Below are 14972 nucleotides of genomic sequence, written 5' to 3' on the forward strand. Positions count from 1 at the left end.
CCCACAGGATCTTAGCTCAATTATTCTCAACCACCCTAGGGGGCGTCTCCCATTTTGACCTCGGGAGATGTTTCTGTATACTATACTGAACACTTGGTTATGGCGATCCATGTACAGTATGCCCTGCCTGCTAGCATCTTGCACCCTGCTGTTATGTGCTGGATTGTCTCAGGGGCATCTTTACACAGCCTGCACCTGGGGTCTTGCCTGGTGTAATAGACCCCAGCTTCTATGGATCTTGTGCTCAGAGCTTGTTCTTGTGCTGCCATGATTAGTGCCTCTGTACTGTCTTTCAGTCCAGCTTTGTCCAGCCACTGGTAGGATTTCTGGATGTCAGCCACTTCCTCTAACTGTCGGTGGTACATACCGTGCAAGTTTTTTATCTTGTGGTATTATAGGTAATTTAAGGCTATAAAACTGATTATGATTCAGACAGATGATTGGCAACATGATGTTTTCTATGCTATCCATTCTTAACATCTTGGAACATGCTTTCTGGTGCAAATTACAGTTGAAAGTCCAAAATTACACCTTCCTTCTCCAATTTTAACACTCTGCAAATCCATCCAGAGGGCCAGACTCTACTCTTTGATGGGTTAGTTCAGACCTGCAGGCTGTATGTTCAACAAAGTTAACAGAACACTACTCCAGCAAGAAAATAACAATGGCGAACTGCATCTGTTTATTTATGATTTAAGAGCTCTCTTTGGCAGTCAGGAGCTGTGGTTATCCCCTTTTAACGTTAAAAGCTGCTCAAAATCTGAATGGCTCATTCAGAGACACATATTCTGATCTATGGAGAAAGCAAAGAAACTTTCTCATGACTTCTGGGCCTCTAGACACAGTGGGGACACTTAATTATGTTCAAGAACAATGAGAGTGGATTTTGCATAATACAGTTTGTCTCCTCTGAAACATCATTAGTATAATGTTTCCAGCATCTCTCTCACACACACACACACACTTCTGAGAAAAAAACAACCCAATCTTAAAGTCTGCTAAGTCATTTTCTCCACAGATACAAATAACTATTTATGATCAAGGAATAAACAGACGATGCACAAATAGTTTTATATGAAACGCCTCAGTCCTCATTATTTGCTCCCACTTGGATGTTTCTTTCTCACTTTCTGTTCTTCTGCCTTTTCACCCCTTTATTCCTACGCAGCCCTCATTGCACCCTCTACTTACTCAAACCAAACCACATCACTTGAACCTTCGTGTAATTAAAAAACATGACATGTGATTATGAAATCAGGCTCTCTAAGAGAGGACTGGCAAATGTTTGGATTGTAGCCAAGTTATACAAACCGTGACATATGTGATGAGTGTGGCGCGCAGATATGCTGAAAACAGTAAAAAAATAGTAAAAATAGGGTGTTATAAATGGGTCAGTGCTACACAGCTTCGCAGAGCATGATTAAGAAAGCACGGGGGGGGGAGATATGTGGAAAGTGCGGAGGAGTCAAGTCTGCTTTGGAAATAGATAACAGACTTCATGAGGACTGAGTGTTTGTTAATGCTTTTTGCTTGTTGTTTTAAACTGAGTTACATGCACTCCTGGTTAGCCTGCAGTAACAGCTGACAGCCTGTCTCCTCTTTAATGACCCTACAGTCTCAATTTGTGTGGGTCTGAGTGTGTGTGCATGTTCCAGTCTTGTGTTTTGTGTGTGTATTTGTATTTCCTACCTTCAGTCTCTGAGGGTGCGGCGGCCTCAGGTGAGAGAGCGTCTTGGCCCCAGTCTCCTGTACTGTAGATCTGCACTACCAGGAGTCGCTTCAGTGAAACCAGGTCAGCATCTTTGAGCCCCATCTCCAGCTGATGAACAATGCTACGGCCTGGCTGGCTGGTCACCAGAGTAACCTGGGGAAGCAGCACAAATATTAAGACAAATAAGAAAACTCCCAGGAGCACAGACATAGACATTTCATTAGGTTTCCAATGTCAAGCGGCAAGCTGACCTCAATGCAACACAGTGCAAAAAAGTCATCAGGCTCAAAAAGAACTGAGAGGTGCCCTCTTAATGCTTCTTTAAACCACACTGCACAATATTCTGGCCACTACTTGTTTTATGCGCCGACTGATGAGAATGACATCCATGCCATTCAAACTACTTCAACTCAAGTGTGCTGCAATTAATCTGTGATGTCTTGCGATGATGTAACCCATTCGCTGCTCTTCCACAACCACACTACACAAACACTATCACTTTTCATTAGCAAGCCACATTGATGTTCTTTGCCACAACTCTTTCCCAAAACCTTTCTGTATTTGAAGTGTTCCAGCTGGTTTTATGAAGGATTATATCAGAGTCACAGGACACAGCAACACCACAACAAAGCATTCTTTATGTCTGACAGTGCTGTGTCTGTTGGGAGTTTGGGGACATGACATGCAGTAAATTACAGTTACTAAAATGAACATGTGATGTCACAACCACTAGATACAAAACAATGTCAGCCCAAAAGGAAAGTGGTACATGCAGACTCAACTCTACATTTAAAGACACTCTAAAGGTGTATGACTTTTTTCCTGTCTTTAGTTCTCTTTCTCGGTTTAGATTATTTTATGTTAAATACGCCCTGTTTTGGAGATATTGTAAAGATGTGCCTCTTTCTGGATTTTAACTGACCTAAACGCATTTCTAAGTACTGTATCTCTAAGTTTTTGTTATGTGTTAAGCCTCTTAACACTCATTCAAGCATATAAAGGCAACTAACTCAAGAGCTGAACCTGATAAACGACCTAAGAGATACAGCTGGTCCTTGTGTTATTCGATCTACAATTCACTGAAGCCTCATACGAACTAATTTCAGTGGAAGAGTGGCTGTCAAGAAGCCAATCCCAATTTAAGGAAGGGAAACAACTAGAAAAGACTTAGATATGCTAAATTACACATAAACTGGTTTGAAAATCAGAAGCAACAGCTGATAAATCCACATGTTTGGTTCAAACTATTGTCAATATTTCAGAAGAAGGATAATGATAGAATAGTGCCTACATTATAGGTAAAAACATACCTTGATGGAAAAACATAAAACTACTACTATGGACTACTATCAGTGATGGATTAGCATACACAGAGCCTGAACCTCAACATTATTGAGGCAGTGCCGGAAAGAATAGAACAAAAGTCAGCCAACATTAAAAGAAGACTTTTGAATGTCCTTTAAAAACCTTGGAAAAGTATTCCTGAAGACTACTTCAAGAAACTGCAATAACAATAATAAGACAGTTCACACTGTGTTATAGAACAAAGATGGTCACATCACACACTGACTTTCAAGTTGTTAGAGTTGCATTTCTGTATCTCTATTTGCATGTTTCAGTAAACTACCTCGTTTTACAAAAACACAAAGAAGTGAGGGCAGCTCAACATTTTTGCACAATACTGTACCTTAACAAAACATATTGTAAAAACTGTCTCTTTGCAGAAATCCTGAGCTAGTCACTCATCTGAGTTTATTAATGGCTTTTCATTTGAAGATGATGTGAAGATTAATGGCTTCCCCTCTGAATGACCTGTAATGTTGGGTTCTGTATGGAACAAGGTTTGAGGGTCTTTGTGAGTAACTGGGTTACTCAAGATTTCTAGAGAGAGACATTACTGCTGAGATTTTCAAATGTATTTGAGCACTAAAGCAGATGCCTTCATGTCCTGTTATATTCAAGGGAAGGCGGTATTCTACAGCAGATAAAACTGGAAAACACAACAAAACAATCTAAACAGATAAACAGCATCACAGCCCAAGAGGGAAAATATGTCAACTCGATTTGGGAGCGAGCTATCCCTTTAATTTATTTTTTTTCTCTAACTGAGCTCTCATTATCTGTAAATGAACAAAACTACTGGTAATACGTTTTAAAATGTTTTTACTCATCCGTTATCTTTTTAATAATGAAGATTTCTGCTGAACATTTGGACTAAAGACAGCAACTTAAAATAAGCAGAAAAATGTGATCATGGGAAGAGATGAAATTAGTTTTCTGTGTCATTTACATGCCTAATGGGGGAAAAAAGATAAAATAATGCTAGGCTGACATTTAGCATTCTACTGAATCACATTAACAGTAGCAGGAAATGATGATTGTATTTCGGTTATTGATGAGAGCTGCTCTCGGCTTCCGGCTGTTTAGAAAAAGTGGATGGAAACTGCTGCTCAAGGAGAATACATGCATGCATTAAGCGTCATGTATCTGAATGAAAACATGCATTGTATTGGTGGGCTAGCAAGGCACACACAGACACACATGCAAAGGGCCATGCTTCTGTTTTTTCCTTCGCTGTCTCCTAACAGCGTTATTCATATCTCCTACCCTTGGAAGCAGTGGGTCTTAGTGCAATCATCTGTCCAGTGCCTCATAAAAAGCTGGCTGGAATTTACAAAATCTCGTCAACAACCTACAGCCTGGTGTCCAGAGGACACAATGTTCAGCAGCTACCACAGTTCTTACTGGCTGACTGCCGGCCTGACCCGTACATTTAACAAATTAGATGTTTTCAGTGAGCTGAAAGCATCTAATTTGTTAAAGTGAGAGTGAACACATGCCATAAACTATCACTTGGTGACACCAAAAATGTTTTGTGCGGTGCGTTATGAGCCTGCATGTTTTTGCATACCATTAGCAAAAAACATTACACAACATTAATAGAATTGAACGGATCTATGAACTTGAGCAGCAGATATGAGCTTTTAGTGAAACTTGTAATGTTACACTTAACTGTTCAATAATGAGTCAATACAACAGGATACAAGAGGATTTACTTTTTGAAACTGACTGCACGAAGCTCACTAAGGAAACTGGCTTCACTATTTCGTACACTGGCGTTAAGTAGCGATACCTGATCCGATTTCCCCCTTCAAATGGGGAAACACTGAAACTACTAAAGCTTTTTGCGATGTCCTCTTTCTACAGAGATGGTTCACAAGCAGATAAATAGTAGCTCTTTTGCTCCATTTCATATGTGGACAGGCTTATTTTAAGTGCACTGTTTCATATAAAACATGAAGAGCCATTAGCAGAGGGTTGTTAACAGAGACATGCTAATGAGATTGCCTTGTTCAGTCTGTTTTTTGCAGCTGCTTAATACACTGAATTGGACCTGAGGACAGCTCATTTAATAGGTATGAGTGGAACCTCTATCTTGAATATCCAAAGGGGATCTATTTAGCGTGAGCTGGTCTGCAGCTAAAAAGATTATCCTTGATAATGAAAATGAAGATAAAGTTAAAAAAAAAAAGAAATCCAGTGACAACAACTGCAGAGAAAGAAAAATATGTAAATGAAAAAACATGAAAAACTGTGCCTATTATTCTCCTCACAGATCTAATTGACAGTTCAGGGGATGGAAAGAAGTAATTTACCTGCCGCAGGTAATGCTTCGGTTTCGATGGAAATTTCTCAATGTGTTCTCCTACTTAGAAAGCGCTGATGAATCTCATAAAGCTTTTATGATCAACATGCTCCCTGTGCCTCATAGGGGATGTAGCTCAGTGGTAGAGCGCATGCTTTGCATGTATGAGGTCCTGGGTTCAATCCCCAGCATCTCCACTTCTGTTGCCATTTAGAACTATTTAGACTCAGATTTCTGTGCTACAAAGTGGAATTTGAGGACAAGAAACAAGATTATGGTTTAATGCTTTGTATTTACTGTAACAGTTACCAGGGTACTCTTATACCACAGATCTAACTGGCTCTCTAGCAGTGTGTGTTCAGTATAATCGATCAGCACTTACAAACCTACTAAGCAATTTCTTAGAAAATAGTAACTGAAAGAGCCTGTTAACCTCTTTGTGCAGATAGTTAGAGGCTTTATATGTGTTTATTACTCCACTAACCATCAACAAAGTTAAACAGGCTGTGTGTGACACCCTTTCTAAAAGCTGTCTGCCAACTGTAACTCGCTACCCAGTCCCTGTGACTTGTACAAATGTGCAGTTTTACATAGAAATTCATTTCTTGCTGTGAAGTGTCGCTTCTCACCTCCACAGAGATGTTGCTGCCGGCCTGACTGCCAGCGCTGGTGTGTCTGATGTACTGTTTAAACTGCTGCAGACTGTCCAGCACTGCCTGTCGCAGCAGATCAGCTCCCGCGGCTGCTCCTCTGATACAACCTTCACTTGGAATAGACCTCAGCTCTTCAACACAGGAATGCAGCCTGGCGAAGTTACCACGAACTTGCTAAAATAACAAAAGTGACAGGGAATGAAAAATGGATAAAAATGGGAGATAATGTGGATGACAGAATGCAAAGCAGGAAAAGGGCTGATATTTATGTATGAAAGAAAAAGCAATTATAGGAGAGAAAAATGTGTTTTGCACTGCTTTCAGGAATATTACACTTTTATCCATCTTACCACAAGTGGCAATAGACATTCCCGCTGCCTGCTGACGGCATACAGGCTCAGTAGAGGTATCCTACAGGGCCCATCCAGACTAGAGGCCAGAGACAAGAAGTTGTCGAGAGCATCGCAAAGAACTGTGCGGGTCTCTGACCATCGGGGCGGCAGCGCCTCCACAATTAGGACCCTGGCTGGTTGCCGTGGGAACGACGAGGACCAGAAAACCAAACTTGGAGAGTTGGAAGAAGCTGCTGCCCTCTTTCTGCTCTCCATGATAGCCTGCAAACCACAAACACAATGCTGAAGGAACACATAAAGTACACAAAGACAACAAAAGAAAAATGTAAGGTCTCTTCCCCTGTAATGACAATCACCCTTAGGAATGAACAAGATTCATTAAATAAGTACATTATCTGCAGTTCTAATCATCAGTAGGGAAACTAGAACAGAACAAAATAAACAGAATAAATGAGTTATGCTGCATATGAAAATATGTAGCGAGAAACTAGGTTATAAATCAGTCCATTCTTACATAACTCAGGGCTTTCCTTTAGATCTGAGGAGGATGGTGGGAAAAGAAGTAGTTGAACACTGAAAACAATAGAATATAATCTGAAATGATAACACAGCCAGCTCTGCTGCTCTCAAATGTTCACTTAATCAGAATCATGTTACTATGCTGGAATAAATCATAAATGAAAATATGTAAAACCAAAATGGACAAAATGGAGCATATGAAGAAGACTAAAGTAAGCAACGCTAATGTGTCGAATGCTCCAAATACTGATCAATTTTCTCACTGCTGTTTTAAAGATATGATACCGGCAACATGTTTAATATTTTAGAACCTTTAAATTGTCTGTTTTGTATAACCAGCAATCCAAAATGCAAAAAAAAACAAAACACCATTATAATATGAAATGTAGTAATTGACAGCTGGGAATGGGTCTTTGTGAGGGTGACTATGCACGTAAGCACAATTCCATGCTTGAGAAAATAAAACCCACTTAAAAAAACGGACTACAACACATTTGAAAAATATCAGTACCTCATTTTTTCCTTTTGCATCCGCATTCGGGGAAAACCCCCAAACATATCCTTGCAATATTTCCTGTAGATTTCAGAGGGGTAGATGACTGAACAGTCTGAACATATATATTTTGTAAGAAGGGCCATCTGTGTGGCTGTCAAAAGGAAGCAATCAGTCATCCATCACACAGGATGTGCCCAAAGGGTTAAAGAGGGGAACCCCCTAATCTTTCTATAAACAGTTACTCCATCAGAAACCCGTCATTATGGAATATATATCTGCAGCATCGTTGTCTCCCTTTACTGACACACAGCTATTCAGCTGGTTGTTTAATTTCCACAGCTTGTTGAGTGCAGCTGATGGCATTTTGTTGTGTAGTTTACACATAAGGGACTGTGACGTGAATTCCATTTTAAGCAAATAACTGATTAAATTGCTGAATTAATTGCTGATTGTCAAATATGAAGATTTGATCATTTTTTCAATTCATTTTAAACAGAATATCCTTTGGTATGGGACTGATTGTTATAGCAATTAAGCTTTGACTGGGATGTGCAAATTAGCACACTATTTGACTGATATGTTACAAAATGAAATTACTCTGAGACATAGGATATATCATGTCTATGTAAAACACACTTAAAAACCTGAAATAGTAAAGGCAAGTCCTAGGCCTGACTCAAGGCTAAAAACAGAAGCAAATACAACAGATTTAGAGCCATTACTAGAGAGCTTGGAGTGGACTTATCAGGGCAAAACCATTGACAGAAATAATCCCTCAAAGGCTGAGCTCCGAGCACTCTTTATCATCCCAGGTCTTTTAATCCTGTATCCCCAGGCCCTGCTCTATTGTTGTCTTCAATATAAAGGGCACATTGTGTAAATATGTGCATTGTTTGATTGTGTGCCCTTTTCATCTACCTCTGACTCAGTTCTCCTCTTCTAAGCCAAATTCTGTGCTTCCCACCACCCAGATCAAATATCTTTCACCTTCACACCTTGATCTTGCATCACCTCTAAGACTAGACTCTGTTCAAAGACAAATAAATGTAATCAGATTCAACCCAGTAGCTAAAAAAATGAATCCTTTTACCACAGGGGTTTTGGGTTGGTTATTCACTGACCTAAAAAATATTTCAGGCATTACTTAGTGGTGTGAATTTAACATCACACTACAGTGACACAAACACATCTCTTTTTGTGCAGCTTTAATAAGCCAAGCAATCCATACTGGCTGTGGTCATGTCTTTAATTTGACACAAATAATAGGTGGCAAAAAACATTAATTTATTAGTATTTAAAAACTAAACACATGTAAATTAGATTATTCTTAGATTAGAAAGCTGTTATATTAATTTTAGCTAGGATTAGCAACTTATACCTTGCAAAGTTTAGCTAACATTACCTTGCTGAGGTTAAGTTCCAACTTCTCTGAAAATAGCTTCTGCTGGACGGTCTGTTATGTCAAGTAGACAGGTTAATAAAAGTATATAGAAAAGCCCCCGAGAGAAAACCAGCAAACTGTTGCGATACAACATGCACAGGCTCTGCTTCTTATCAACAAAATAGCTAACCTAGACCTGAGAGTTAGTCGGTTAGCATGCTAACGTTAGCTAGCTAACAGTAGGCCTGTAAATACATTTTGTAACCTGAATCCAGAACAGCTTCAATACAAAAGGGCATAAATAACATAATAGAGACACAGCACCAATAATGTTACACTGGGAGTTAACTAAACTTACTTTGAAACAATTTCTAGTTTACTCTGCTAATTTATTATTGCTGAATAAAACTGACATATGTGGTGAATTTTGCAGGTATATAAAACTGATAATTCATTTTTAGAGAATTTCATCTACATTTTAATATTATTTGAATTAAACATCTGTAATAGATGGTAGAGAGTTTTTTTAATTAAATTCAAGACAAACAGATTTTTATTAAGTTGCTGAGACGTTATTATTTTCAGTTGTTGTGTTAAATTTCTTTAATCTTAGTAAGCAGCAATTTCAACGTTTCATCTACCCAACTGATTGTTATTTCTCCTTAAATACACTGTGGTATTATCTTCTCAGAACAACCACCTTGCGGTCTGCCTCTGACATCCTCTGTTGTATGGAAACTGGCCTTCAATTTGGAGATGTACTATGGCTCACTCCAAATGACGCTACAACTTGGTTTTGCAGAACAAATGCTTGAAGTTTCTCTGTGCACAAGCCCTATCCAGATCAGTCAAACATGGCATGCTTGGAGCAGACACCGGTGTAGCAGGTACTGTTAATCAGGTACCAGTCAGGCACCTGATTGTTATCTCCAGGGGTACCAGAAGCTCAAAACAAGAGTCAATATCAGAATAACCTGTTTGGCATTGACAGAGAAGATTTGGCAAGTTTTTCACAGGCATCTTACATATTCAACTATGCAGCTCAACCCACAATTGTATTTTTCTTACAAATGCAGTACCACTTAAGAGGACATAAACAGGCTTTCCAATGGTAAAAGATTTATATCAAAGAAGCATTGTTACAGCAATGAAATACACAACCAAACACAAATTCCCTTACCTGTTGAGCTAAGTTTATATTAAAGAATAAAAAAATCCCCATAACTTTTTTCGAAATGTTAATTCAAAAACCCCATTTGCATCTTGTTCTGCCCCGCTTCTGTGTTTATTTCTATTCATCATTTGTAGATGAATACAGAAAAAGATCAATGAGAGGCAAAGTGCAGGGACAGAATAAAAGGGCATGGAAATGTGTTCCTGATTGCTGGTTTGCTTGATTCAAGTGCTTTCTTGGACTTTGTGGCTGTTTATATGTGAGAGAGCCAGACGGTCCGAGCTGTAAAGGTGCAATCAAGATGTGAAGGGAGCTGCAGTCTTGGAAAATGGAATACAAGGTTTTTGATGAATGTGTGTGTATGCGTGGATGAAGGGGCTTTGTAAAGGGGTCTGCATAAAAGGCTTTGGTGAGAGCTCTGTCGTGAAATGAGAGCTGCTGCAATCGTGCACAGTCATACTCGCCGTCTCTCTCTCGCTCCCCGTCACTCTCTCTCAGGCACACACAAATGCTCCCAGTGAAACATGTCACTGCCAGGGTATATGAGTTTGTCATGAAGAAACTGGAACATGCACATCTGTTTAAGGGAGATAAGAGGTATGTGTGTTTATTGGTGGGAAAAAGGAAAAAAATAAAATAAACTTAACTTCTGCCAACCCACTGCACCTGGCAAAACCATTTGGGGATGAATATGTAGCCGGTCCTGATGTGAAAACACACTCTGTCTTTCTGTGCGTATATCTATGTGTGTGTTTGCGTGTCAGCAGCTGATTAGGGCTTAATGTCACCTATTGGGCGGTGGCTTCTTGAAGGCACTGGCAGTTCTCCATCTTGCCTTTTTCTTTTTTGGCTAAACTTTTCATATCCCACGCACCTGCACCATCTTCCAGGTTTTTTTTTTCCAGTCACTCTTTATACCTCCTGTCAACATCCCACTTGCCTGCCCTTGCTCAAAGCTCTATTTTTATCCTAAATGTATATGTTGTGCATCCTGTTGCAGGGACTTCACTGTGAGGAGCTTGACTGGGATGGATGTTGAGCAGTCAGTCTGAACTATGAGGGTCTGTGTAAAGGGATTAGGTGCACTGATATGATTGGAGCTTAATCAGTTTTACACAAAGAGCACACACACACACACACACACACGTGCACAAAATGCACACATGAATTTGCTTCCCAATTTTGTTGTGATGAACGCACACACTTCTAGGTCAATAGGAGCTTTGCACCAACATACTAATCCGCTGTGTCTTTTTGATTTACTCCTGGGGATCAGGCAAAGTTTGCCCGGTGGTTTTTAGCACTTTTCGTGCACACTAGTTGCTCTTTTCGCTCGTTTTTGCCCAGTTTTGAATTTCACTTCCGTCTTAGTTTTATTCACTGAGCAACTGAGGTTAAATGAACGTTAAGTCGGTTCTGCTAAGTTGTTTGCTTCCTTGAGAGGTTTTAGTTAAATTCCCTAAGATGGGAACAAGAGCATGAAATTAGAAAATCCTCTACATCCTAGCAGTTTTGGCGGAAGGGGGTCAGATGGAAGCTGTTGACAGAAGCTATTTTCATAACTTAGGTTTTTAATTATCTGAAAAAAGGCACTGGGACAAATCACATTATTTTTGGAAACAGCTTAAATTGTACCTGTTTTAGTTCCACACCCCTATCAATGTTTAGCCCATTTATATTATACTCTTCAAAATATGGCTGCATACATATATTTACGGAAGTATCAGTTTGCCTAGACTCAGATGAGGATATTTATATTTGTATGATGTCTGTGCACTAAATATAAAGCTAAAGTCAGCAGAGCATAAAGGCTTGTAGACTGTAAATAAAAGATGGATGTAGCCCTGTGGTATCATGCACTAGTGAAGTCTGAAGTGTTTTCAGATGTGAATTTAGATGTGATGAGCAATAGGTGGGTCTGACAGAGAATCCAAGGGATTCTGCCTTTTTTATTGTAATGTAATTTCTTTATGTAACATCCACTAGGGGGCTCCCTAGCTGCAAGGTCAGCCACAGTCTTTCTTCAATTATAGCTAGCTGAACCACTTCATCTACGTAGTGAAGTAAGTATATAAGCTAAAAATTAAATGTACGATATAAACACATTTAATTTGTAACCAAAAAATAAAAGGTGAAGATTGACAGACAGATTGCTGCAGTATCTACAGCAGAGGTTCCCAATCCCAGTCCTCGAGAGCTACCGTCCTACAGCTTTTAGATGCATCCTTGTTCCGACACACCTGAATCAAATGAATGGCTTGTTATCAGGCCTTTGCCAAACTTGATGGCATGCTGAAGAGGTAATCAAACCATTTGATTCAGCTGTGTTGGAGTAGGGATGCATCTAGCTCTCAAGGACTGGGATTGGGCACCCCTGATCTACAGCGATGCAGATGTTGTACTGGTCCGTCATGAAGTTTTTAACTTTTTCCTCGTTTTATTGGTCTATCTACGTCCATACCCTTAATCGATGGCTATGAACTCTGGGTAATGATCGAAAGAATGACATCTTGAGCTTTCTCTGAAGGGTTCCTGGGTTCAGCCTTAGAGATAGGGTGAGATGTTCAGTCATCCAGGTAGGACTCGAAATAGACCCTGTTGACTCCTCCACATCCAAAGGATTAGGCATTTGATTAGGCTTGCTTCCTAGGCACCTCCTGGGCAAGATGTTTCAGGCATGTTCTATCTTGAGCAGAGAGTGGTCTGTCGTGCAATAATTAACGTCTGCCAACAGGTGTGATTTGGATGACTAACAGCTGCATGTCATGTCAGGAGGAGAAAAATGGTTGCCCAAAACAATGATATCATCAAAAAGGGCACAGCCTTATTGGGTGAAAGAATGAATCAGGACGAAAACTGAAGAAGAAAAATGTGCACAGAATAATCATATAAGGTTGTATAATCCACCTTCTATACCTATTATATACTTATTGGATTATATTCCCTTTGGATTAAGCCAGGGAAGCCATTTTTGCACTCTTCTTCTTCTTCTTCTTCTTCTTCTTCTTCTTCTTCTTTCTTAAACAACTATATTTCAAAAACCCTCAGCCACCGCAATTATTACACTGAAAGATTTCAGTGTACAAATGAAAAGCATGCTTCAGCATGTTATGCTTTGCATTAAAGAAAAACAAGTAATCAGGAACTGTGAAATCTGTTTGTTTATATTATTAGAACAGCATATCGATCATGCATCCTTGATTGCACAAGACAGACTTCCACTGAACTACTGCAGGTATTTTCTTGTAGACTCAGGCGATATAATCTCACAGTGGGACTTCACAGATTTGATTTTGTTTTGTTGAAACTAGATTGTCTTCCTCGAGGGCACGAAAGACATGAGAGGGAGGTAATCATAATTCTGAAGGATTTCGTCAGAATATTTCCTGAGAATATAAAGACGTGCGCTCAAATGCACGGCAGGGTCGCGTGGGATGCCATTTACAGTAAGAGCAACAAAATGCTACCTGACATGTAGAGCACATGTGTGTAAACGTGTGAGTATGGAAGCATAATTGTGAAAGGAATTTACATAAAGCACCTACAGCCATTTGCCCTCAGAAGAAACTGGGACTGACTTGCAAAAGAATAGCATTCTTACATTAACGTTAACTCAGGATGACGGTATTCCCTCTGTAAGGCTTTCAGGTCATAAAATATATCATATATCAGGAAGAAATAAATATATCACTGGGCGTTTTGAGGGAATCATTAATATACCAATCTTCTGCTTTTTCTCAGAAGTACCACTAAGGACAAGTCAAGCTGCTCTTTTATTTGCATGAGTACTGTTTTGGAGCCAATCCAGTCCTATTGTTACTTGACAAGCATTATTGGAATTGCTGTTCTGGTATATGTGTGTGTGCGTGCTTGGAGCTTAGAGATGGTAAGCTTTAATTCTTTGAGCATTTGCACTAATCTCAGTGGGAAAGCAAGTTCATTTGGTATCCTTCTTGGCCGTGTGTGGAGCACAAAGCCAGAGCTGCTTACTGTGTGTGTGTTTTTGTAACTGTGGTTAGCTCTGACTGTATATGGTCTCTGGATAAGCTAAAGTGGTGCATAACTACCTGGATGGGAATGTTTTCAAAAAGGGCTAATGGAAATTCAGCTTTCTTTGAGGAGGAGAGGGCCATTATCAAATGTGGGAGACAGTTGTTCTCTAGTTTAGTCCGAAACAAACGAGCTCAGATGTTTTCAACAGAAGACAAAAGCATGAGCAATCTCAGAGCACAGTTTATGTTACCAGTAGGTCACCATGGACTACTAATGTCTTTGTAAGTGCTACCAAGTGCTGCCTTCAGCACTCTTTCCAGAGCTTTACATAACCTGAAGGCTTTAAGAGTTATGACAGTGGTGGCTATACAGAGGTCAAAGAGCACAAATCCCAGACCTCCTAGCTCAGAAACAGCTGCTGCGATTAAAGGACTCTAGAGTCATTCCATGTCGAGTCGGCAAATCTTTAGAATATTTTCTGCTGCAATTTATGATCCAAAGTTTGAACATATATACTGAGTGCTGTGAAATTTAGCAAGCTTTCAACATATATTCTTTAGAAAACTCATCCATCGACCAAGTTTCAGGTGTGAACTTGAGTAACTTGAGCACTTTTAAACATAAAGCCTGAAATTTTCACTGATTTTTCTCATTATCAACATGAATCGTGATCTGTAATTTGGGACACATATATATATAGAAAACATGAGTATTGGATGGTTAAAAAAAAAGGCCCACATTTCAGCCCTCATATGGCAAAAGACAACCAGTGAGTATGTCTGAATAGTATACAGTTCAATTTCACAATACTGCAAAATATGGAAAATATTTTACCATGAAATTTTAAATCAAAAAATGAAGCAAATGCAATTTTTTCATCAAGTTTTGTTCATCACTAAAACAAAAAATATCAGCTTAGAACAAAATTCTGGAGTTTCAGGAATATTCTAATTTTGGGAAATTACAAGGTCGTTTCAGCCTTGCAAGAGTAGTCATGTGCCTCGCAGCTTTGAATCGCAAATACACTGAGGCCGACAATCAATCAA

The 14972-nt window shown here is 39.4% G+C and overlaps 1 protein-coding gene and 1 non-coding gene across 3 annotated transcripts in view; one reads left to right on the forward strand and one right to left on the reverse strand.

Moving 5' to 3' along the window:
- LOC120721763 (meiosis 1 associated protein) overlaps nt 1-9465 on the reverse strand; it is a 53574-nt gene extending 44109 nt beyond the window's left edge. The window contains exons 1-5 of one of the 2 annotated variants that reach the window (XM_040012299.1): nt 8781-9465; nt 8297-8404; nt 6361-6624; nt 5987-6184; nt 1690-1864 (exon numbers count right to left, since the gene is read on the reverse strand). In XM_040012299.1, coding sequence (XP_039868233.1) covers nt 1690-1864; nt 5987-6184; nt 6361-6618 — 631 coding nt within the window. In that variant the 5' untranslated portion in view covers nt 6619-6624; nt 8297-8404; nt 8781-9465. The remainder of the gene's footprint in view (nt 1-1689; nt 1865-5986; nt 6185-6360; nt 6625-8296; nt 8405-8780) is intronic. The other variant, XM_040012298.1, reaches the window with a different exon arrangement.
- trnaa-ugc lies at nt 5483-5554 on the forward strand. The gene has a single exon. It is a non-coding gene; the product is annotated as a tRNA-Ala (tRNA).
- Nucleotides 9466-14972: the final 5507 nt, after the last annotated feature.

The sequence above is a fragment of the Simochromis diagramma genome, unplaced genomic scaffold (assembly GCF_900408965.1).
Source record: "Simochromis diagramma unplaced genomic scaffold, fSimDia1.1 OVJJ01000604.1, whole genome shotgun sequence".
NCBI lineage: Eukaryota > Metazoa > Chordata > Actinopteri > Cichliformes > Cichlidae > Simochromis > Simochromis diagramma.